Source organism: Dermacentor silvarum, chromosome 8 (assembly GCF_013339745.2).
Source record: "Dermacentor silvarum isolate Dsil-2018 chromosome 8, BIME_Dsil_1.4, whole genome shotgun sequence".
NCBI classification, from domain to species: Eukaryota; Metazoa; Arthropoda; class Arachnida; order Ixodida; family Ixodidae; genus Dermacentor; species Dermacentor silvarum.
Window position 1 is genome coordinate 160,629,614 of NC_051161.1, and position 24,297 is coordinate 160,653,910.

Consider the following 24,297-nt stretch of genomic DNA (forward strand, 5'->3'; position numbering starts at 1 on the left):
CTCCAATTATTCAAATAGTGTGAAAACTCCCAATAGAGTTAGTGATCCAATTCACAAAATTAACTTGTGGGTGAATTGCATTGTGATTCTGCATATTGATACTTCATTTACAACAATTGTGCGCGTACGAGTTGTAGTCATACCGACTGTGCTTGTATTGCTTTCTATTTCATATATTTACACGCGTTCTTGTTATGGATCGATGGAAGTTATATTGAATAATAAATTCCTTTCTTGACAAAAGGAGGACCAATGGTTACAAAAGTGGTTTGAATGAATAAGTCGGGGAAGATCGGCACACATGTGAGAACGACTGGAAAAAAAATGAGCGCAGCTCGCACTGGAGGCGCAATGCTGAAGAGACAGCGGAGCTGATGGGCACCTAGCTAGTCCTGGCTTTTGGGCTAGGCTAAACACTATCAAGTCATCCCCATCATTTTCCGACATTGATTATTGATGGAATATCAATTGCCAATTGATTGGCTATCGATGACTGACTAAGATTAAGTAGTCCCAACCACGCATAGCTGAACTTAGCCAGGCTCAGCTTCGCTAGTTCACAGGCGGATGTGCCATTGCACTTGGACCCTTTCTGCACTGCCGCCAGGATCGGCCCACATTTTGTTGACGACAGACAGATTACCCTCGGCATAATGGCAGTTTCTTCCTGCATCTCCTGTGAAAAGCGTTAGTAAGTGGCATAAACAGCTCCGCTGTTATAATAGGTTGGAGTACGTTTGCTTCTTGGTGGCCAAGCGTTTCATTTTTCGTAGTTTTATAATATATTGCTGTAATTAAAAATCTCTGCTGGCAAGAGTTTATTAACAGCTGTTAATAAACTCTTCGATAAACTCTCCAAGCTCTTCGTTGGATCCCTTTTCGTAGCGTATATTTGGCGGATTCTTTAGACAGAATCTATGCGAAAAAAAGTGGGCAGCTTGCACTAGTGGTGCAAGGCTGGAGTAAATAGCGGAGCTGGTGATCGACCTAGCTTCTGCCAGGTTTTACTAGGTTTGGCAGAGTTTTGCTAGGAAATGCTAAGCGTTCCTAGCACGGTATTCCGAATCGGCTCGCCGCCGACGCGCAGATTCTCGCTTGGCCGCGCGGCGCGCTTCGAGATAAGCGGCGTCTTCTTCGGGTGTCCGGATCTTCTGTGGTCTTCCCATGTCAAGGGTGCATGTACCCGCCACAGAGTCAACGAGAGTTCTGCCGCCGTCGCGGCGATTCCGAGCTTTCTCCCCGGTGACGTCACGGCCAAGCTGGGCCTTCACATTTGTCGGGGCGTGGCTAGTCGAAACCTACCGAGCTGCTGCCGACGCCGCCCGCGTTTCTCCGGCGCGAACGCGGGAAACGCGGGCGGCGTCGGCAGCAGCTCTGCGCGTTGCGTCGTTGGTGCTGCTACAATTTCTTTCTCTCTATCTAGCTCTCATTGTCTCTTTCCCCCTCCCGAGCATTGCGGGCGCTGCACGCATGCTCTCCTTCCCTCTCCTTAACGTCCCACGTCAAGGCAACATGTGCACGGCAGGAGAGGAGGCGAGGCACACGCCGCTCTGCGAGGTGGTTGCTAGGCAACGCAGTGACGTCAAAGCTCGGCAAGGTTTTGCGGCAGCAGGCGGCACTTTTTACGGTTTGCCAGAACAGCTTCGCTGTTAAAAAGTAATAGAACAAACAATTAGCAAACCTGATTAACAACGAGCATTACCTACGTCTATAGGGCGAACTGCTTAGGAAACATAACGTGTGCAAACATTACACCGCTCTATAGCAGCGGCCATATAGGCAACCAACTCTATTGCAGCGGGGCGATAGGAAAACAATAAGTGGCAGTACAGGATGGGGACTGGCAAGCGGACGTGAAAAAAGCGCGCGATCTTTTCACTATTCACTAGCAAAACAAAAAGTTGAAAGGTGATGCAACCTTTCAACTTCGTTAAAGTTTGATGACAATGTTTTGCTGAGCGAGTTGGAGGTGAGAGTGGGGCGAATTCAGTGCGCACTGCGCTCTATATCGCGTAGGTGCGCAGGAAGAGCATCGAACTACTTAAATGTTTCCACTGCACGTACCCTACGGGATCCGCCCACATTTTTAGCGTGCACACATCCACAGTAACGACCCACATTTTAGAGCGCAGCTCTTAGGCGCCCTTTCCTGCAGCAAGCGTCGGCGTTGTCCCTCTGCGTAACCGAGCGAACGAGCACAGGGAAAGATGAAAGCGAACGCAGGTCGTAAGGTCAGAAGAAAGCGTAGTGCCGCGCAATACTTGCGACGACCACTACGAGATGGCGCCAGAGAAGCGCACCGTCGTCTTTTTACCGATGGCATGCGGCGAGCGCATACAAAGATACCATATATGGAAACAAAGCGCTAAAAAAATTATGGGGTTTTCGTGCCAAAACCACGATCTGATTATGAGGCATACCGTATGGGGGACTCCGAAATTTGGACCACCTGGGGTTCTTTAAATGCACCTAAATCTAAGTACACGGGTGTTTTCGCATGGAAACAAAGTGCTGCGTGAGCGGAGAGCAGTCTGCGGCGGCTGCTGTGAATCGCGCCCCGCGACACCCACACGCTGCCTGTCGTGATCCCCGAGTAGCCAAGCAGTCGCGTCATACTCCGCTCCGTTTGCAACGTGTCGCACGAGACAGATTGTCCGCGGCAGCCATATATCCCAAAATGAAAACACGTATAGAGTTGAACTCAAATTCGCACTAGGAGTATGGTTATCGTGGGTGAATTTTTTTTACACTGCGCTACCGGCGGGATCGACCCCCATTTTTAGACAGCACTATTATTGGGATCGGCCCACGAAAGAGGCTAGAAACACACATACCCGATACCGAAAAGTGGGTTAGGAAAGCATTGGCATCAGAAAAAAAGAAAGAAAACCTGATTTTTAAACACGATCAAGGCTAGAATATGGGACAAGTTACGAAGGAGCACACGGGCACCTTGTTTTTTGTTGTCCTGCCTCCTAGAGCTGCCTGTGATGAAGCGACTACAGGCTGCCAGTGAATTCTTGAAAGCAGGCTCGCACATATCGCCAGCTGTGCGTGTGTCAAAAAACCGGCCGCATATTGAGAAGTGGGGTGACATGACAAACGCGAGGAAAATAAAAACAAACACAAATAAAATTGTTGGGGACTTGCACGAAAAAGCCCGACTCTTAAGCTAGCCCTACATTCTCGCACGTATATACGGCAATCACGGAACTGCACGAAAAAAAAAAAGAAGAATTACGCACCTGAGGCGTCGCTCCGCCCACTCACACCGTATACCAAGCAACTTCCAACATATCCATCGTTTCCATGGCAGCGGGTTCTTTTAAAAGAGCTAGGAGTTGGAATCACAATTCGTAAAATACGCCAGCCTCGGCAGAGGCCCCGATTTAAAAGGGAAAGTTTAAATGAGCTCTGATGACTTGTCACTTCGTATGAACGTAGCTTTCATTGGCGGAGGCCCCACTTCCAAATGGATTCACAAAAGGGAGGCAGGTCCTCGAATGTGGCCAGGCCAGCACTCGGCTCCTGACATCGACGCATACTCGCTCATGAGTACGCTCGTACTCATTTCAAAAGCGTGAACGTGAGTGAGTGATGAAATGTGAGCGTAAACGTGATAATGAATGGGTTACGCCTTACGTGAGCATGAACGTGAGTGAGAGTAGACGTGGTTATGAACGCGAGTGAGAGGAGGTGAGTCGTGAGTATTAATGTGACTGAATACCTATGGCTTCCGACGTCACAATCCTTTAGGCCAGAGGGTAATCTCTTCTGAGTCTTCTCAATACTTATTAGACGGTTTTAGTTTAGCGTTAGCCTAATAGCGGGGTTAAGGGAAATAGCGTTACCGTTCCGCAAACGAACTTTGCAAAAAGAGAGTTTTAGTATAGCGTGTTAGCGTAGTTTACGTGCGGGACGCTATTCCATTACGCTTTGAATTTCGCATGCAAAGGGCACCTAAGATATATGTGTGTGCATTCGGAAAGTGCGAGAGGCAGCGCAATGGAAGCCAGGAGCGCGTTGTATTTTTACTTGCCATGTCCGCCGATCTGCAGAGCGAAACAGACAAGCAGTACAAGCTGTCTACCATAGCCTCCGAAATGTTCCTATCTCAGAGGCCATATGCCGTCGCCACGCCTATCTCCCACTTTACCGAGAGGTGGCGCTTTCATTAATGAAACACAGAGCACTGTGGGGCCACAATAAGTATGAGGTGGTGCGTGGAATCTGGAAAGGAGTAATGATGCCAGCGCTAACATTCGCAAATGCCATTATATGCTTAAAATCGGATATATTGGCGGGTTTGGAAGTTAACCAAAGATCAGTAGGCCGGTTGGCTTTGGGAGCACACGGTAATACGACAAATGAGGCAGTGCATCGAGACATGGGTTGGGCCTCTTTTGAAGTCCGAGAAGCACAAAGCAAAATTAGTTTTGAAGAAAGGCTCAGGAACATGGATGAAAATAATGGGCGGCTAAAGTGCACAAGTATCTCTACATGAAAAGCGTGGACACAGAATGGAGGAAGAGGTCAAGGAAGTTGGCAACCAAGTACAGGATAATCGAAACTGTAAATAGACAACCAGGGGTCATCACAAAAAACTGAGAGAAATAGAGACCGTGAATTGGATGCAAAGAATGGAAACGAAAAGGACAATGGAGATTTACAAGAATCAGAAGAAAGAATTAAAAGGGAAAATCTGTACGATAATACAAAGGGCAGTGCCTTGCTATTTGAGGCTCGAGCCGGTTGCCTAAGGATGAAAACATATCGGAACAAATATTCGGAACTAGATGAGACATGTGTATGCTGCAGTAAAGATCCAGAGACCACTCAGCACATCCTAATGGAATGCGACGGGATCCACCCAGCGAGAACCGTAGGTAACGTGCAACTCCCGAAGCGCTGGGGTTTAAAGTGGAAGGAAACAAACAGATCAGCCGTAGAGATCAGCAAGAGACTAGAGTACAGGTGGAAAAAAAGCAGGGAAAAGATGGATACGACCTGATCTCTTAAAATCATAGGCAGCGGTACAAGCTAAATTTTTGAAAAAAGATAATGAGAGGTATACAAAAATGCTAGATAAAGAACATGTGTAGTATGCCGGATTAAATCAAGCAGGCTAGGTGACTATTTGTCGCCACCCCGTTTCAAAGGGGATGCCAATATATCATCATCATCATCATCATCATCATCATCATCATCATCATCATCATCATCAAATTTCTCTCGTTAGGCTTAGGCGCGTTCGAAACGAGAAGCGATCTCGAAAATTCCTTAATATTAGCCATAACACGTGCACTCTCGTCGACGCGGCATCAGACTAAGCAAAAGCCGTTTACGCAGTCATTTGCTACGAACGAAGTGAATTCTACAAAAACAACGCCAAATTCAGTTCGAAGCGGGCGACCGGGACCGCCGCCATGTTTTACGTGAACTACGCACGGTAAACGGTGTGGGTCGTTTAGCGTTCTGCGCATGCGTATTTCGATCACGCTATTCCGGTAAGCCCGCTATTCCGGTAACCACGCTAAACTAAAACTGTCTATTAACAGCGAAGCTGTTTAAGCCAGCCAGTTTCACGAAAAGTTGTTTTAAGCCAGTTTCACAAAAAGCCAGCCGAGCCGTAGCCAAAGCACCAGTGACGCCGCAGCTGCCTGCCGCTGCGTTGCTTAGCAACCATCTCGCGGAGCTTCACTGGCTATGGTCGGGAGAGAGAAAGAGAATATGAAAGCGAGAGAAAGAAAGAGATAGAAACTAAAGCCCCTTGATAATTTGAAAGTACTGACCACGGAGTAAGATAAGACAGAAGCGCCGACTCTGCTCGTCTGGAAGGGACACATTCTGAAACGCCGGCTCCTGCTTCACGGCGTGTTCGCCAGACGGCGCTACGAATGATGAAAAACTAAAGCCCCTTTATGAAAACTCTGCAGCGGAGAGGCGGGCACGACAAACCGAAGGAGCAAAGGGACGGGGACTCACTCGCGGCACCTGCTTGTCAGCTGCTCCGCGCACGCCCTCGCCTGTGCGCTGTACGCGCATAGCTCTTGCGGTTCACGGAGTGACGTTAGCAGGAAACAAGTCATGTATCACTTTGTTTATTTATTTTATACAGGCCAAATGCAGGGCATTTGTCAGGTAGCCTACATGGAACTTTACAAGGCACAGGAACAGAAAATAACGAAGACGGAAAGAAAAACTATAGCAAATGGTAAGGCGATATAATGGCAGTTCGGTTGGTCTCGAGAAATGACAGACGACAGCGAAAAGAAGCCTTTAATGCAAAGCTGACGATTATCACTTTTTTTATCTGAGCACGCGTCAAGTGCTAAGATGCTTCGCTTGCTTCTTCGTTTCTTGCGGTGCTTTTCGTGTCGCCCGGTTCTCTTGCGAGAACATTCTCATTAAACATAATTGGGAATTCCTTCCAGTGTTTCTTGCTTATTATTTCACAAGAGAAGCTCTAATTATGTGTCTGCATAACTGGGGAATCATGTCGAAGGCAAGGCTGAGAGTTTACAGGGTAGTCAGCCGGTATTTACACTGGCTAAGCTCCTTGTCTTTCTTTCCCTTTCTCTCTCTCTACATCACGGCATGTCTCTGGACAAGGAAAGGTACCTGCACTGTGTGTAGTTGTATGGTATGGTATGGTAAAACTTTATTATTGTCCCTCGGAACGCGCGTCAGCACGTAGCGGGCCACTCCCACGTCGGCACAGAAAGGCCGAGCCTCTCTGCTAAGTCGCGGGCCCGATGGACAGCCCATAGCTGTGCTTCGAGATCGGGGCTGCTAAGGGCAGCCTCCCATTTGGTCGACGTGACATCGTCGCCGTCGTGTAACGCGGGGCACCGCCAGAGCATATGTTCCAAGTCAGCTAGGTCTGAGCATAGCTCGCAAGCATTGGTCGATGCTTGCGACCAATGGTCGATGCTTGTGACCAGCATTGTGCACTGGCGTGCACCAGTCTCACAAGATTGTCCTCTCCAAGACCCTGCTGCCGGTTGGCAACTCTCCGTATGAGTATGATGGCATTGTCTGTTTTTTGGCTAGTTTAGACACCGTCAGGTTATTGGAGCCGTTTGATTCGATCGTCATACCTAGGACCCGGAGGGAGTCCACCCTGGGGATGACACCGTCCTCACTTGTCCGTAGAGTGATGTCAACGTCCTCTACAGGCTTCCAACCCTTCGGTTTGGGCCTCCTTCGCCTGGGCGTGTAAATGAGCAGTTCTGATTTCCGAGGGGAACACCGAAGGCCGGTCGGCTTAAGATATTCCTCCGTTATCTCGATGGCTTCCTGCAACGCAGCCTCCACCCGTCCATCACTGCCTCCGGTACACCAAATGGTGACGTCGTCTGCATATATTGTGTGGTTGATACCCTCGACTTTGGAGAGTCTCCTCGACAGACCGATCATGGCTAGGTTAAACAGGGTCGGGATATGACAGACCCCTGTGGCGTCCCTCTGAAACCCAGCCTAACCGAGTCCGAAACGAGGTCTCCCGCCCTGAGAGTGGCTTCTCTGTCCGCAAGGAATGATCGTGTGTAGTCGTGGAAGCGCTTGCCCAACCCGAGGCTAGATATCTGGCTCAAGACAAAGGAATGCAAGGCGCTGTCAAAGGCCTTCTCCAGGTCTAATCCAAGTATGGCTCTCGTGTCCCTCGTGTTACGGTCAATGACTTGATATTTGATCAGCTTCATGGCACCCTGCGTTGACAGTCCTGCCCTGAAGCCTATCATATTGTGTGGGTAAATATCCCAGACGTCCAAGTATCGCGAGACCCTGTTTAAGATAGCATGTTCGGCGACCTTGCCAACGCACGAAGTGAGTGAAATCGGTCGGAGGTTATCGAGACTAGGGCTTGCCCGGTTTGGGGATGAGAATGGTGGCAGCCCTCCTCCACATCTCCGGTACTTTTCCGTCGTTCCACATCTTGTTGATAACGTCCGTCAGGTATTCCACCGACTTGTCGTCCAAGTTCCTCAGTGCCTTGTTTGTAACTTTATCCGGAACCGGGGCCGACCTGCCGTTTAAATCGTGCAGCGCCCGCCAGATCTCCTCGACACCAAACTCCGCATCCAGCTCCGGGTTCGCGACACCCCCTTATTCTGGGATGGGGGACGCCGGACCGGAGGCTACCGGCAAGTACTTCTCGATCAACCTTTCCATAACCTCCTCGTCCGAGGATTCTTGCCTGGCCCCGTGCAGCGCTCTTCCCAGCGTGCTCCGCTGGTTCGACTTGGTGTTGGTCTCGTCCAGCAGATGCTTTAGGAGGTTCCAGGACCCCCCGCTCCGCATCTGTAGTTGTAGGCAAATTTAAATTGAGCTCCTCCCGTCCTTCCCCATTGGCGTCTTCTGGTTCCTCCTGGAATTCAGCATCATTGAGCTACGCCAGGCTTCCCTAAACAAATTGAAGGAACGGCTCCGCTTCGAAGTCGAGGCACTTTCTTTACATCTAGTAGGACATCACCTTTGTCTTTGCTGAAGTAACTATCAAGAATAAGCTGCTTCTCGAGGTGTCGCGAACATATTTTATCCATTGCTTTAAGCGCTCGCTTACTTACAGGAATTTTTTGACGAAACAGGTGCAGTAGTTGAAGATCATATGGCGAAGCCAAGAGCGAAAACTTCTCGCGTCCTTTGCCATAACCAGATTTACAGCCGGGAACACAACACTGTCCTGTTGCTCAGTCTCTTCACGCACAAGTATCAAGATTCTTGTTCCGTCAGGCATGAATAAACATACTGCAGACATGGTAAACAAAACGAGGAAGACGAACATTTCGCACCTTCGCTTCCGCGCAGACGTAGAGGAGTGAAAAACAAGTACTTCTGTTGTGTCTTTTTGTACAGCACCATTTATCGTCTGTTTCCTCTAAAGACATCTCAAAATGTTTCGTATGCGTGCATAAAAGCGCTACCACGTGTTTGCGCTTTTATTATTTGTGCGCATATATTTTTTGTTTGATTGCTGTCAAATTGAGACGGCCGAGGGTCCACGTTTGTAGCAGTCGACACGCTCTGCGGGTGCCGCGCTGCCCGTTCTGCGCCGCCGTCGCCGCCGGTCTCCGCCACTCAGCGCATGCGCACATGGAAGCAAGCTGTTGAGTGTTTTTCACGCGCCTCGACAGATGGCGCTACGCGATGTATAATTTGTAGGGTGCCTCGATGCCAGCGCCGCCGTTCAGGGTGGTGCCATCCTTTGACCGCACCCGCGCCGCCGCTTTCTCGCTGCGACGCCATCTTGAGTCACAGCGAGCGGTTGCGAGTGCTTGGTGCCGGTGGTTAGTTCGAGACACAGTGCGCGCGGATGCTACGCTGACGCTTCTACTTGCTGGACAGTGTTCAGCCGCATGAATGACAAGCTTGTCAAGTGCATCGAGTCGACATGACGGGCTGTTGTGTTCCCAAGTGCACCGGATCGACGCGTAAAGGGCTTCGTTGTTTACGCTTCCCCCGGGACCCAGAGTAAAGCAAGAGATGGGAAGCCCAAGTAAAGCGGTATCACTGGAAGGCAACGGATAGCTCCTACATTTGCGAGGTAAGTGTCAAGAAAGATTAGTCTATCGCATCGTGTTTTTCTTAAATAAGAAAGTATTCTCTGATCCTCGCTCACGTACCTACGTTCGCTCACGAACTAAGCACTGCACCGATGCTGAGTAGCCTATGGTTTGCGAGCACGCGTCGCATAGGCTTCCGTTGCCGTTTTGATCAGCGCAGTCTATGCGAGTAGTACCCTTATTTTAAGAACTGACGAAAATGCTTCGCCGCGAAATAGTCTTACATTAGCTACAAATCGTCATGTAAACCACCTATTTTACTTTTTCACGGGAAGCACACATCGTGCGTATCTTGTTTCTTTTTTTGTTTTTTTTTCCTCAGTTTCTTTTTTCGCTACTGGTTATTTGGGACTAAAAAACGCAGTCCTTCTTTTGGGGAGAGCGGCTGTTGTGTACGTGGCAAGCGAAGCATTGTGATTTTCTCTGATTTCTCAGCGGATATCTTGCTGATCTCAGGTTGTTACGTTATATAGCTGATTTTTTAGACGAATATATTTGTAGTGTGGTGCTCGTAAGCCGATGGTCATTCGTGCTCATTCTCGATCGTAGTGGGTACTGTGACGGTCTTTAAATGCCTGTGCACGGTATGCCCAGGTGTAGTAGAGTTAAGGGGCATCATGGGACCAAAATGTTTCGGCGTTTCTCTGGTGTCTGTTGTAGCCTGTGCATTTCTTCGAAACGTGTGAAGCGAGGTAATACCGCATTACTTCTGCGAAAATTTATTTTTAAGCACTGTAATGGGTTCTCTGTATTTACAAATCAACTTTTCATATTAATAATCACTTTTGTTGTTTTACTTGTACTTAGAAACACTTTGAAAAGGACCAGTACGAGGGAAATCGACAGGATGGGCGCCGTCTGTTAAAGTCAACAGCCCTACATCATGGACTATATTTTCGAAGTGAAAAACATTGCTAATCTGTATTTGACTGTCTTGGTTTCATTTACGGTTTTTGTACGCGATGTGTGTGCAGTGTTTATTTTTTCCATGTAGTCATCAGTGTTCTAATGGTTATTTATAAAATGTTCTGTACTCGCCATCGATGTGTTTGGCTGATGCGACGTATTCGATGGTAGCTGATGTATGTATTCTGGCTGGATATCTGGCTGGATATCTTGATTAATATTACCCGCGGTTGCGTTTTCTTGTTTGCATTCTTGTTTTCGATTTATATTGTGTGTAATAAGGTTGATGTACTCACTTGACCCACCCCCCCCATGTAATGAATAAATAATAAAAAAAAAAAAAAAACTCTCACTATCCCGAATTGTGTGTCGAGCCTACCTTGCGAATTTTTTTTTTATCTCGTCTTTCAACATAACCTTCAGGCGCCACACAGTACATACAATTTTTCATGTACATATCTCTTTCATGATTGATTGTACTAGACATTATAAGTAAATGTATTTTGTGAATCGTTTGGTTTCTTGTGTACTACGCAAGATTGACACAGACAAGTTACGTTACATGTTTCTCTACAGCGCTAACTAAACCTTATTTTCACATCGCAGTTATTTTTACACCAGCTTAATCCTGTCAGCACACAGTTTTGTGGGCAAAAAATGCAAAATTGCACGTAGATATCGTCAAATAATTGCAACGAACGCGAAGAGCACGCGCAAGGCAATGGAAACGAACCGCCGTGCGCGAGTGGCTGGCTACGGTAAAGGAGGCGTGACGTGTAAACCAAAATACAACAGCGAAAAAGAAAAACTTCCACACACAGGGGGTCGCAAACCTTATATACCAAAGATCGAAGCGCAAAAAAAATAGTGCGTATTTCAAACATACACACGGCATGTTAAATGTAAATTGAATTAGGCAACTTGGGGCATGTTCCCGGCGCCATACATCTACGTCTTTGACCTTCGACGAGTTAACGGCTATTGGCTATAAAGATGTGCAGATGCGATACCGATAAAGAATCCTCATCAAGGCAAAGCACTTGGAAGTGCGCCGCGAGTAACACTATTTGTGAACGCAAGCGTAGCTGAGTCTCAGCTCGTGTGACTCAATATGGCGGCGCCAGCGGGGTTGTCTCCACCCTGGACGGCGTGCTGGGCATCGAGGCACCCTATATAATTTGCGTTGCACGGTGTCCTGAGCGAATGCGTTGGCGGAGTCGGCGCTCCTGTTTATCTTCTCCGTGGTAGCGACACTCTCCTCCCCGCCGCGCTTTCCTCCTTGATTCTCCTCGACCACCGGCTGCGCGGGCTGCGCACGGCACGCTATTGCGCCTGGGCTCCCGCGGACGGGCCGAAGAATGCGATGGAGGCGCATTATTTTGGGCCAGTTGCGCGCCCCAGTGGCGTAGAAAATTTTGAAAAATGGTGATAACAGCATGGAGAATGCTGAATGCAACGTTTATGAGGAGGCTGGTTTCATCTTTAAGCCGTATGAACGACACACACTGATGTAAAAGGAGCTTTGAGGCGAGTTCTATAGTTATTTTTTCTTCCACATGACACGCTGCTTTAATTTGTGCATCTGATCTAGCATTGCTTGTGGCAAATCATTCTGTGTTTGGCAGTTTTTTTTTCATGTGCGCGCATGTGGACCGCAGGTATTATATTCAGCGTGCCTTCTTATAATGAATTACTGGCGAGTGCATCGTCCGTCCATGTGTTTGTCTCAATGTCAAAGTAGCTTTTGCGCTGTGGTTTCTGCATTGAATAGGACGGTTGCGGAATTTCAGTGCGATGAAGCGGCAACCACTCATCGCCCACAATACAGAAGCTGAGGAAAGGTATTTACAGATTATTCTTTAAGCGTCGGTGTCAATGAAGCTTAAAAAATACTCGGTATACCCATTGGAGAAGGCATTCTATATTTTTAGGCAAAAGAAACGCCTCTGGAGAAGGTATTTTGATACTTCACACCGACATACCCTTAAATTATGTAGTAGGATAGTTAAAATTGTGATTTTGATTAGCGGCGTGCCCTATTGCCGAAGCATTGTAGATTGCGGGCAAGCATGCGGTGGCGACAGGCTCTGCATAAAAGATCATAGTGTCGTTGGCTGCGCCGTTAAGCACCGAGATCATTATTGCTGAAATGTATTAGAGTCGGGGCAAGGAGCAAGCAACAGCAATCACTTACTACTGTCAGTTCGAGGTTCATGCCGCTGTCGAGGGGGCTTCCTGTGCTTTACGACAGGTCGGTGGGAGAAAATTGTTGGAATGCGTTGGGCTTCAGCTTTTTTCCCAAGTTCTTGTAATATGCGCGGCTCAATTGCTCTTCAGTGAAATGCTTCAGCTAGAACATTTATCGCAGAATTATCACATCAGCAGGATGAATAAAATGTCCTTTATACGGTAAGTGGCTAATACTCTGCAGTGCTAAACGTTATTGCCTACATAGATTCCCTGCATAGCTACATCATAACCATAATTATTATTTATTGCTCAACCTTCGTAATCAAAGCGCATTGATACAATAACATCGGCTCGTGTTACATGAATGCAAAAGTTTACCCACAGAACAAAACCGAAAAATGGTGATTGTAACGCATTCGCTATTAAGCGAAGATTCCTGGCCTCCGCCTAGAAGTCAACAGCAAGGGTGCGCGAATCGCCTCCTGCACATTGCCTGTATCCGTGAGAAAACCAATAATAATCGTCACCCACTCACGCGTGCATGGCGGCCCAGTGTCAAAGCAAATTCAAGAACTTAAAAAGATTACCAGGTGTCTTTAGCTATCGCCTAAGGGACGCGAATGCAGTCTTAGTAAAATCTATTGTAATTCACCTCAATCCACACTAATCCACCTTCACGCACCTTATTCGACCTTAATATACTGTAATCCTCCTTAATAGACCTTAATCCACCTAAATGCACCCTGATACTCCTTAATCCACCTTATTCGACCTTAATCCACTCTAATCCCCTTTATTACACTTTAATCAACCTTAATCCATCTTAATTCTCTTTCATGCACAATAATAGACGTTAATCCACCCTAATACTCCTTATTACATCTTGATCCACCTAATCCAACTTAATCTCCTTAATCGACCCTAGCCCTCCTTATTTAACCTTAATCCACCTTCACCGACCTTAAACCACCTTAATCAATCATTAATCAATCATGAATTTACTTTGCTAATCATTAATAATCTATTATACACAGATGGACATGATTTGGCTCGCTTCTGGCCTTCATTAGGTCACGTTACTCTCTGTAATTCAAAGGCTCACCTTGGAACATATCCAACTAAGGGTCTCGCCTTAAAATGTGGACTAGCTGGCGCTCATCATCTGCAATACCACGGGTCTATTTCCCACTAATTTTTTCAGGCAATGCATTCATTGTATTTAAGTGACTGACACACACATCGAAGCTGTAAATAGCTCCTCTACAAGCTGCTATTCCGATTTTCAGTAAAACAGGCAACCGATCCTAACAATCACGAAAAATGCGATCGAGAGGCTGTATCTTTGGGTATATTTGTTCAGTGGAAAACTTATCTATAATGCTGCATTTCCGATTGAATAACAGTTGACGATGTGCGAGGTGATGGAGTCCCAGCAGAATATTCAGCATTCTTAGGAGAACCCAATTTTTATGCAACGTACAAATTGCCCCAACAAAAACGCTAATGAGCAGGTTGGAAGAATTGAAAAAAAAATGCAGCATTATGGGATGTTTTCATATGAGCAATAAGAAAGGCGCCTTACCTCGCAACAATACTGTTCCTTGTCGGAACAAAGTTCCTTCGGCCAATGTTGTGCAGCCACTGCTTCTTGCGCAAGCCATCACGCTTTCCTTGCGGTATCGTAAAAACTGAATTACCATCATCACGCTTCTTGTTGCAGTTATGTGCGCAGCAGCACGACATAGCGCTAGCAGACAGTGCACGAAACAGCGTGCAATGTTAGCGTGCGACGTTCTCTGTACGCCGAACCAACCGAGCTCAGGCGGAAAATGGCGCGAACGAAAAAGCAAAACGCAAACTCCGCTCGTTTCCAAGAGCAACGGCAGGGAGACCAATCATCGTGCAGGAAAACGGGCGCAAGACCGTCTGCCGCGGAGGGAACTCGCGAGGGGAGAGGGAGGAGGCGAGGAGGTCGCTCGCCGGCGGCGGAATACAAAAGAGTGGCGGTACTTTAGAATTATCAAGGGGCTTTAATAGAAACAAACTGTAGAAGTACAAACGAGGCAACGTGTAGAGGTGCTGCCGACGCCAACCGCGCTTCTGCGTTTCCCCGCATTAGCGCCGAACGCTCGCGGCATAGAGTTTCACAACTATAAAACCTAGAGGAAATGTGGCGCTGCTTGCGCTGTGGTATGCATGGGAATGCCGGTATATTGTGGATTCGGATTGTCATCGTTCTTGGAGAGCCCGAACGCCTTGAAGACGCGCCTGGCTAGCACCGTTCCGTCTGTCACAATGATTCATTTCCTGCTAAAACAGCACGTAAAAAACTTCTTTAGCTTTATTATTACACAAAAACATGTTTTGTTTAATTTTGAGGACATACTATTGGATGCACAATTCTATGAAACGTAAAAAGTATCAGCTGGGCCGCTAAACTTGGAGGGCAACGACAAGATTCTCGCTCGCTTTGGAACAACTTGTCGTCTGTTTCTACTTTTCTTCGCTTGATGCTGCATTGTAGGTGAGTAAACTTTATTGAGAGATGTAATATGGGTGAATGAAAGCCTTTTATGTAGATTTTATTTTAAGAACGCGCTATTTGTGTAGCCATATCCACGTTTTAGACGAAGCCTCGTACAACACCAGCCAACACAAGCCTCGCAGACACATATCCTGTTATTCCTATGAGGGCACGGCAGCCCTTTAAGAAACTCGCATAGACGGTGGCGCCAGTTTACCCTCTAGGTGTTAGTGAGAAACTGTATGGCTAGCGGTGTCCGTGACTGCAGTAGGCGCCTCTGGCAGCGGCTCGGCCTAGCTCCCACCAGCTGCGTGCTACTGCGCATGCGTCATGACGTCATCCCGGCGTCTCCCCTGCTGCGCGCCGCCCGTACACTGAGCATAGCTTTCCGCCCCACTTCCTCTACGTGTGCTCGGACTGCTAGTGCTTCGCGAGGCGTTCCTCGATGCCACGGACCACGAGGAAATGCTTATACACTTCGTATAGGCATGACCAGCTAGGAACCGATCAGCTCCGCTTTGTATTTAGCCTTGCGCCACTAGTGCAAGCTACCCCGATTTTTTGCCCAGCTTCTTAACAGGGGAACGCGCCTTCAAAATTCCGTTTCATTTGTCACCAACAACGCGATGCTCTGACAATGTCTTATCTGTTTTATTTCGAACGTGTTTTGACAGTCTAGTTAATATTCTTACGCGAACGAAGGATTGAGTACTGGAGACTATTTACAAAATATATTTACACAGGATAGCTGCAGCGCTGGCCAGTTCAGCCGACAGCTCGAGAGCCAAACGCAATTCGTCTTCTTCGTCTGGGCGCCCGCGCGCATCGTCCATAAGAAACACGCAATATGCATGTATCATTATCCCCGGCGGCAGAAGCACCGTCCCGGTGCATCTAAATGTCAGAGGGTACAGGAGGGTAATATGGTTTTAGGCGTGCGACATGCACAACGTCAGTGGAAGTCGGGGCAGATGGGGCACTGGTACTGACTGGGGCGATTTCATACGTAACTGGAGTCACGGCACGCAGCACTCGATATGGGCCTGTGTACCGAGACAGGAGTTTTTCAGACAGGCCAACGTGACGAGTCGGTGACCACAGGAGTACCAGAGATCCAGGCGAAAAGTGAACGTCTCTGTGATGTCGATCGTACAAACGCCGCTGGTTCGCTTGGGAGGTCAGGAGGCGAGCGCGGGCAATTTCGCGAGCTTGGGCAGCCCTGGTGATGGCGTCAAGTGCATATTCGCTGGTCTCTGCTGCGGCGGTTGGAAGGGATGTGTCCAGTGGCAATGTGGGTTCTCGGCCAAACAACAGAAAGAACGGGGAATAGCCGGCAGTGTCGTGGCGCGAAGAGTTATATGCAAATGTGACATACGGTAGGACGAGGTCCCAATCAGTATGGTCAGACGAGACATACTTTGCAAGCATGTCTGTCAGGGTTCGATTGAGACGCTCCGTGAGACCATTGGTCTGTGGATGGTAAGACGTAGTCAGCTTGTGCCTGGTTGAGCAGGACTGCAGTATGTCGGCGATGACTTTTGAAAGGAATGTCCGACCACGGTCAGTGAGCAGTTGGTGTGGAGCTCCATGCTGCAGAATCACGTCGCGTAAAAGAAAATCGGCGACATCTGTGGCACAGCTTGTTGGAAGCGCTCTGGTGATGGCGTAGCGCGTGGCGTAATCTGTCGCCACAGCGACCCACTTGTTGCCAGACGTTGATAGAGGGAAAGGGCCAAGTAAGTCCAAGCCAACGCGAAAGAACGGCTCCAAAGGAATGTCGAGCGGTTGAAGGCACCCGGCAGGGAGCGTCGATGGTGTTTTCCGCCGCTGGCATTTATCACACGCCGCAACGTATTTCCGTACGGAGCGGGCGAGGCCTGGCCAAAAGAAGCGTCGGCGAATCCGGTCGTAGGTGCGGGAGACGCCGAGGTGACCTGCCGTTGGAAAGTCATGAAGTTCTTGGAGAACAGCTGACCGGAGGTGCCGAGGAATGACGAGGAGTAGGGCAGGACCGTCGGGGCGGACGTTGTGGCGGTATAATACACCATCCCGGAGAACAAACAAATGAAGGGACGAATCAGAAGGCGAAGATTCCAAACGATCAATGATGGCGCGCAAGGAGGCATCACGGCGTTGCTCGTCGGCGACTTGTGGCAGCCGAGAAACCGAGAAAACGCAAGCGTCGGCATCGGTGTCAGGGTCGGCGGGTGGTTCGTCCACTGGATAGCGTGATAAGCAGTCGGCGTCTTGATGTAGGCGGCCCGACTTGTAGACTACCGCATAGGAAAATTCTTGTAGCCGCAGAGCCCAGCGACCAAGCCGGCCGGTAGGATCCTTGAGCGAGGAAAGCCAGCAGAGCGCGTGGTGGTCCGTGATTACAGAGAAATGCGTGCCATACAAGTACGGGCGGAATTTAGAAACCGCCCAGACGAGGGCCAGGCATTCACGCTCTGTAATCGAATAGTTGCGCTCCGCTGCTGTGAGGAGGCGGCTAGCGTAGGCGATAACACGATCGCGTCCCTGTTGGCGTTGGGCTAAGACGGCTCCGATACCGAGACCACTGGCATCGGTACGGACCTCTGTAGGGCAGGACGGGTCAAAGTGGGCCAGAATAGGCGGCGTGGTGAGAATGTTGGTCAGGTGGGAAAACGCGGCAGTTTGAGCGGGACCCCAGGTAAACGGCACGTCCTTCTTCAGAAGATCCGTAAGTGGTCGGGCAATCGCTGCGAAGTCTTTAATGAACCGTCGGAAGTAGGAGCAGAGTCCTACAAAACTTCGGACGTCTTTGACAGACTGAGGTACAGGAAAAGACGTGACAGCACGAATTTTCTCCGGGTCTGGTTGAATACCGGAAGCGTCGACGAGGTGGCCCAGCACTGTAATCTGCCGACGACCAAAGTGACACTTCGAGGAATTTAGTTGGAGCCCAGCCTCGCGAAAGACTTGAAGAACAGCTGATAAGCGCTCGAGGTGTGTCTCAAACGTAGGTGAAAATACGAGAACGTCGTCGAGGTAGCAAAGGCATGTTGTCCATTTGAACCCTTGAAGCAAAGAGTCCATCATACGCTCGAATGTGGCTGGGGCGTTGCACAGACCGAATGGCATAACTTTGAATTGATAAAGACCATCAGGAGTGACAAATGCGGTCTTCTCTCGGTCCCTTTCATCCACAGAAATTTGCCAGTAACCAGACCGAAGGTCTATTGATGAGAAGTAGGTGGCACCGTGGAGACAATCGAGGGCGTCGTCAATGCGAGGCAAGGGATAGACGTCTTTTTTAGTAATTCGGTTTAGATGACGATAATCTACGCAGAAGCGCCACGTGCCATCTTTCTTTTTAACAAGCACAACGGGCGACGCCCAAGGGCTCGACGAGGGTTCAACAATGCCTTTGGCAAGCATCTTGTGCACTTCATCTTGAATAACCTTACGCTCTGAAAGAGAAACGCGATATGGCCGGCGATGAATAGGACTGGCATCACCGGTATTTATGTGGTGCTTAACATGTGAAGTCTGGCCCAACTGTCGATTGTTGAGGTCGAAGATGTCGTGGTACGAAACCAAAAGGCGACACAGAGCTGCTGCTTGTTCAGGCAATAGGTCCGCAGCAATCATGGGACTAAAGGTTTCGTCACGGCAAATAGCATCCTGTGGACATGGTGAAGACTCGGAGCAGCCGTCGACGGAAAACGCCGTGACGTGGTCATCTCCTATAGCGCGCAGCGTTGCAACCGATATGCCTTGGGGTAGAACTTGCTTTGTTAGTCCAAAATTGACGACGGGAAGGCATGTCCGGTTATCGGCGACGGTTACGACGGAGTGGGGCACAGTGATATCGCGCATCAAAAGGACATCAGGAACAGGAGTAGCGACGTAATCACCATCGGGCAGAGGGAAAGATGATAGCAATTCGACGAAAGTCAAGGTTTTAGGCGGCAGGCGGACGAAGGCGGTCGGACTAAAGTTGTTCGGCAGTTCAGCACGAATATGCGCGAGTAGAGGAAGTTCGAGGCAAAGGGTACCGGTAGAACAGTCGATCAAAGCTGAATGCGCCGTAAGGAAGTCTAGTCCGAAGATTAGGTCATGGGGACAATTGGTCAGCACTGTAAAAAGAACGGGAATGTGGCGGTCGGCGATACTGATCCGGGAAGTACACATTCCAGTGACGGCAACAGCGCTGCCATCGGCGACGCGTACGGCTCGTGTAGTAGCAGGCGTGAGAACCTTTTTCAATCGACGACGGAGGTTATTACTCATGATGGACACCTGGGCTCCAGTATCTATTAACGCCGTCAAAGGGACACCGTCAACGTGGACATCAAGTAAGTTCTGGTTCGTTGGGAGCGTCAATGGGGGATTTTGACACGACGAAGATAATGCAGCGCTACCCCCAGGAGCTGCATGGTCTAGTTTTCCGTCCGGGAAGACCCATAATTGGTCGGCGACGAATAGCGGCGTGGCTGGGGCGACGAGGACCGACGGCGCAGAGGTGACGGTGAGCGAGCGGGACGACTGTCATCGATGGATACGTCAGAGGTAGAAGGCATACGGCGAGGCGAGTAGCGGCGAGGGTCGGCATAAGGGCGCGGAGACGGGGAGAAGTAGCTCGAATACGGCGAGATCCAGGAGGTGCGGCAGTGGCGAGCGACGTGGCCAATGCGGTGACAACGGAAGCAAATGGGCTTGTCATCCGGAGTTCGCCACTCTGTAGGGTTGCGGTATCTGGGAGGGGAATACAGATTGGTGCTAGGCGCAGCTGTCGGCACCAGTCGGGCGTCAGGTCGCGAGACGGAGCAGGCAGCAGGAAAACCGAGGTTGGCAAATTCTTGCCGCACAACTTCCTGAATGAGGGAGAATCGCCGGGGCTGGTTGGTCAAAGGTGGGGTCAACTGGGCGTGGATGGAACGGGGCAGGACTTACAGCCTCGAGCTCGCGGCGAACAATACGTGTGACGGTCTCATTGGACGGGGGTGAAGCGGTAATGGCGACGCAGGAGGACGTCGCAGCCGTGTTAGGGAGCCGGGAGAACTGCGGAATGACGCGGCGTCTTTTGGCGAGCTCAAAGCGGCGGCATTCCTTGATAATGACGTCGATGGTGGACACATTGTTGAATATCAACAAGTTGAACGCATCGTCCGCGATCCCTTTGAGAACGTGGCCTACCTTGTCAACTTCGACCATGTTCGCGTCGATTTTTCGGCAAAGAGCGAGCACGTCCTGTATGTACGAGACATACGATTCAGTAGAAGACTGCACTCGAGTAGCAAGCTCTTTCTTTGCAGCCAGCTGCCGACCGGTCGGATTTCCAAAAAGGTCGCGGAGCTTCTCCTTGAAAGCATCCCAGCTAGAGATCTCCTCCTCGTGTGTCCGGAACCAGACACGAGGTGTTCCGTCCAAGTAGAAGAGGACGTTCGCGAGCATTATGGTAGGGTCCCAGTGGTTGTTGCGGCAAACAAGCTCATACATGCCGAGCCAGTCATCAACGTCGACATTATCTTGACCGGAGAGTATGCCAGGATCGCGGGGAGTGGCAACCGTGACGTACGTTGTGGTTGGAGTCGGAGTAGTAGGAGCAGACGAGGTCTCGTCAGCGGGAGCCATGGTGGAAAGCTGGACGGTGCGGCCGCTGCGGAGCTCCGTGGCGAGGACGGGGAACGGCACGCTCCACCAAAATGTTACGCGAACGAAGGATTGAGTACTGGAGACTATTTACAAAATATATTTACACAGGATAGCTGCAGCGCTGGCCAGTTCAGCCGACAGCTCGAGAGCCAAACGCAATTCGTCTTCTTCGTCTGGGCGCCCGCGCGCATCGTCCATAAGAAACACGCAATATGCATGTATCAATATCGTAACATGGCTCTTCGAAGTAGAGTATTTATTAACTTACGTGATGACGTAGGAAGGCTGAGTATTCTCGATAGCCAGGAGTCCGATGACCTTGCAAACACACAGGCGCTGTTCCAACCCTGTAAGCACGTCCCACCGGTTTATGTCGCAAGGTGCATTTCCCAATAAGAAGGAATCACGATAAGATAATGCGACATCGTGTACTGCGCGACATTTAACGAAAAAAATGTCGCAGTTTCGCCCGAAAGGCGAAGCATCAATTGCGATAGCAAATTAGCAGAGAGCTATTCGGAGTAGGGATAGTAGTTTTATCAGCTGCATAAGCTTGGCCACATTCGCTTTCTAACTGAATTGACAAGCTTGGTGTCAGCGCGCACAAGCAAACATGAATAGATCACACTGAATGACCGCAGACAACGACTGTCAAAACGCTGGCAGCAAGCACAGCCGCCGCAGCGGGCGAAGGTTCGCGCGATCCATCGCTTCAAGGGAAACTCAGCGGCGAATGCACAGCGCATACAAAGGTCTGAGCCGTGTGGAGATAAGAGACGGTGCGGGCGACCGCCACCACAGCCAGTACAAGCATAGTTGTTAGCAGAGTAGAAGCTCCCCCCCCCCTCCCTCCCGCGCTGCCTTCCCGCTTTCTTGCTTTCGCGTGGGAGATTGCGTTGCCAGTTCCCCTTGCGCTCGGTTGCAAGGTACGCATTTGGTGCCGTAGCAGAGCACGGTCCGCCTCCCTCCCTCCCATACCCCGACGGCCTTTCGCGCGACGGTCGCGTTTGCTTTTCGCCGTGCGTTCGCTCTCCGTGATAGCACGCGTCCCCCGCGCGCTTTCACTCGCGCATACGGCGCGCGGCGACGATTTTATCTCCCTCAAGGGCTGCAGAAGATAGCGCCAACCTTTCCCTTTCCCTCAAGAACCACTTATCATCGATTTTATCGCCCTCGGAGTCTATACGGAACCTCACGGCGACGACGCCGACGGCAGAAATCCGGTTGAAGTGTCCATATAATTGCGATCGCAATAAAAAGGTGCGATTTCGCCCGAAAGGCCAATTATTAAACGCGATAGCAAATTATTAGACAACTATAACAAGTAAGGTTAATTGTTTTATCGGCCATATAAACTGCGGACTAACTAAATTAAGAAGCACGGTGTCACGAGCGCACAAGCAAAAAAACACCGTCCAAGCATTCCGTGCCGATGGTTAACCAGCGAAGCGGAAACGTGCGGCCCCGGTGTTTAGCAGTGGGTTAATCCGACGCTGTATTGAAGCGTTTCTCAATTATTGATTACATGATTGTGTTTCTAGTGGAATGCAAGCGCCAATGGCGGGCGGATGCTGGCAACCACGACGCCGAGCTAACTCGAGATATCGAATGCATGCGACAACGGCGATCCGAGGAGGCGACGGTGCGGGCAGAGCAGCGTCAAGGTGGCAATGGCGGGAACGCGTTCGCTAACGACGTCACTAACGGCGCTGCCAATGGCGCGCGCGCTTGGGTGCGACATAGAGAACGGCGTAACTGACGGCTCAGCCAATGGAGACGTTTATCTAAACATGGGACGAACGATTTTTCGTTTCGCCTAGCCATATACAGCTTTTGCTGTAAAACACATCTCACTTGGTGTCCGCACACACGCTGTTCGAACGCTAGCACGATGAAGAACGGCAGAAGCGGCGAGCCAACTTTCCTTCTTGCTGCCTTTCGCTTCAACGCGAACTAGGCGCGCGAGAATAAAGTGCACACGACACCAGCGGATATGTCGGGCCGGCTCTCCTTAGAACGCACCGCTGATTGCCTCCAAGATAGAAGGCGCGCGGCCGCCGTGCCATGCGTTGCCACATAACACTGGGTTGCCTCGCTAACGCTATGAACGAGAGGAACCGAGAGGCCCGATTTTTCTTAGTCACAACCACATGAAGCCAACAGATACTGAAGCCAAGAAGAGCTCGGCGGATATTATTTGTAGCTTTTTCAATTGAAGGGTAGAAACGGTAAGCTAAAGGGAAATGAAAGCGGTCCCAAAAGCAACTTGCCGCCGGCAGGCGATGGTACTACGCTGGTCGCTGTTACCAGGTCCACATTCTTGGGTAAACATTCGTGTTTTTTTTTCGTCGGATTTCATTTCCCTTTAGGTTATCATTCCTACACTTCGAATAAAACCACAAATAATTTCCTCTATGCTTTCATTGGCTGTATTATCTGTTAGCTTCACGTGGTTCTCGCTAACGTTGGAGCACCGAGAGCGTCCATCCCCGAAAGAGAACTTAAGCAGAAGTGAACTCACGAAGCAGGCCGTGGTGACGAAGGCCACCTTGAGAGGAACTCGGAACCTCTCGAGCAGCTCCTGCTGGCGGATCTCGTCGGAGAGCCGCTTTGAGCGGTCGCGCGAGTGCGGCCGCTGTGGCCTGCGCGGGTAGTCGGTGCACGTCGTGCTCGACGCGTCCGGCATAGCTGGTCGGAGCTCGTTGCCCTGCGAGCAGCTTCGTTCGCCGCGGCGCAGGGACAGCATGTCTACTACTTGTCACTTTTCTTCTTCTCTACCTCGTTGATGATGATGATGGTGATGATGCTCTAAGGACACCAACTGGGAGGGATCGGACACCAATCCTGCGGTGCTTTGAGAGCTTGAAATTTCAGATCCAACGCGCATGGGAATCTACGTGAACGGAAAATTTTGTGAAGCGGTGAAATAACTGCTACCCAAATAAATGCGATGCGCACAGTTGTGTTTATTTGCGTCACTGGCAATGTGTAATGTCATGGAATGTGCAAGCTTATGCAGAGCAAACGTCACAACTTTATTTTTCCGCGATGTTTGCGCACTATACTGTTTAAGAGCTATGGCGAAATGCAAATACCAAATCAGGAGAATACACAGTATGGGACGTCCACGCGGATATGCAACTTGAACGAATGAAATAGGTGATGATCACGAGGGAAGAATATTCATGAGAACTGTGTGCACGTACAAGAATGCTACAATATTTGCATACAAGTATACAATACCGAAGTATGTTTAGGCTTCTTCCTGCTCACGTCACAGTGACACATACGTGTTCTAGATTGGCCGAAAATGGGAACATATGTATACCCAATGGACCCAGATTGGGGCCGTGCAAATACATAAAGAATTTGAGAATATCAAAAAAGCGGTCGAATATCATGCCCTATCCAGTAAAAGCTATATTTGCTTTATGAATATATGTGAGAAGATGTTATATCAACAAAGTTTATGTCGTAATTTATTGTCTTATT

The 24,297-nt window shown here is 49.5% G+C and overlaps 1 protein-coding gene across 1 annotated transcript in view; it reads right to left on the reverse strand.

Annotated features, from left to right (window-relative positions):
* The window catches only part of LOC125947757 (uncharacterized), a 29,605-nt gene extending 6,054 nt beyond the window's left edge, over nt 1-23,551 (reverse strand). Inside the window, exons 1-2 of the mRNA XM_049673032.1 lie at nt 23,327-23,551; nt 21,074-21,152 (exon numbers count right to left, since the gene is read on the reverse strand). Coding sequence (XP_049528989.1) covers nt 21,074-21,152; nt 23,327-23,551 — 304 coding nt within the window. The remainder of the gene's footprint in view (nt 1-21,073; nt 21,153-23,326) is intronic.
* Nucleotides 23,552-24,297: the final 746 nt, after the last annotated feature.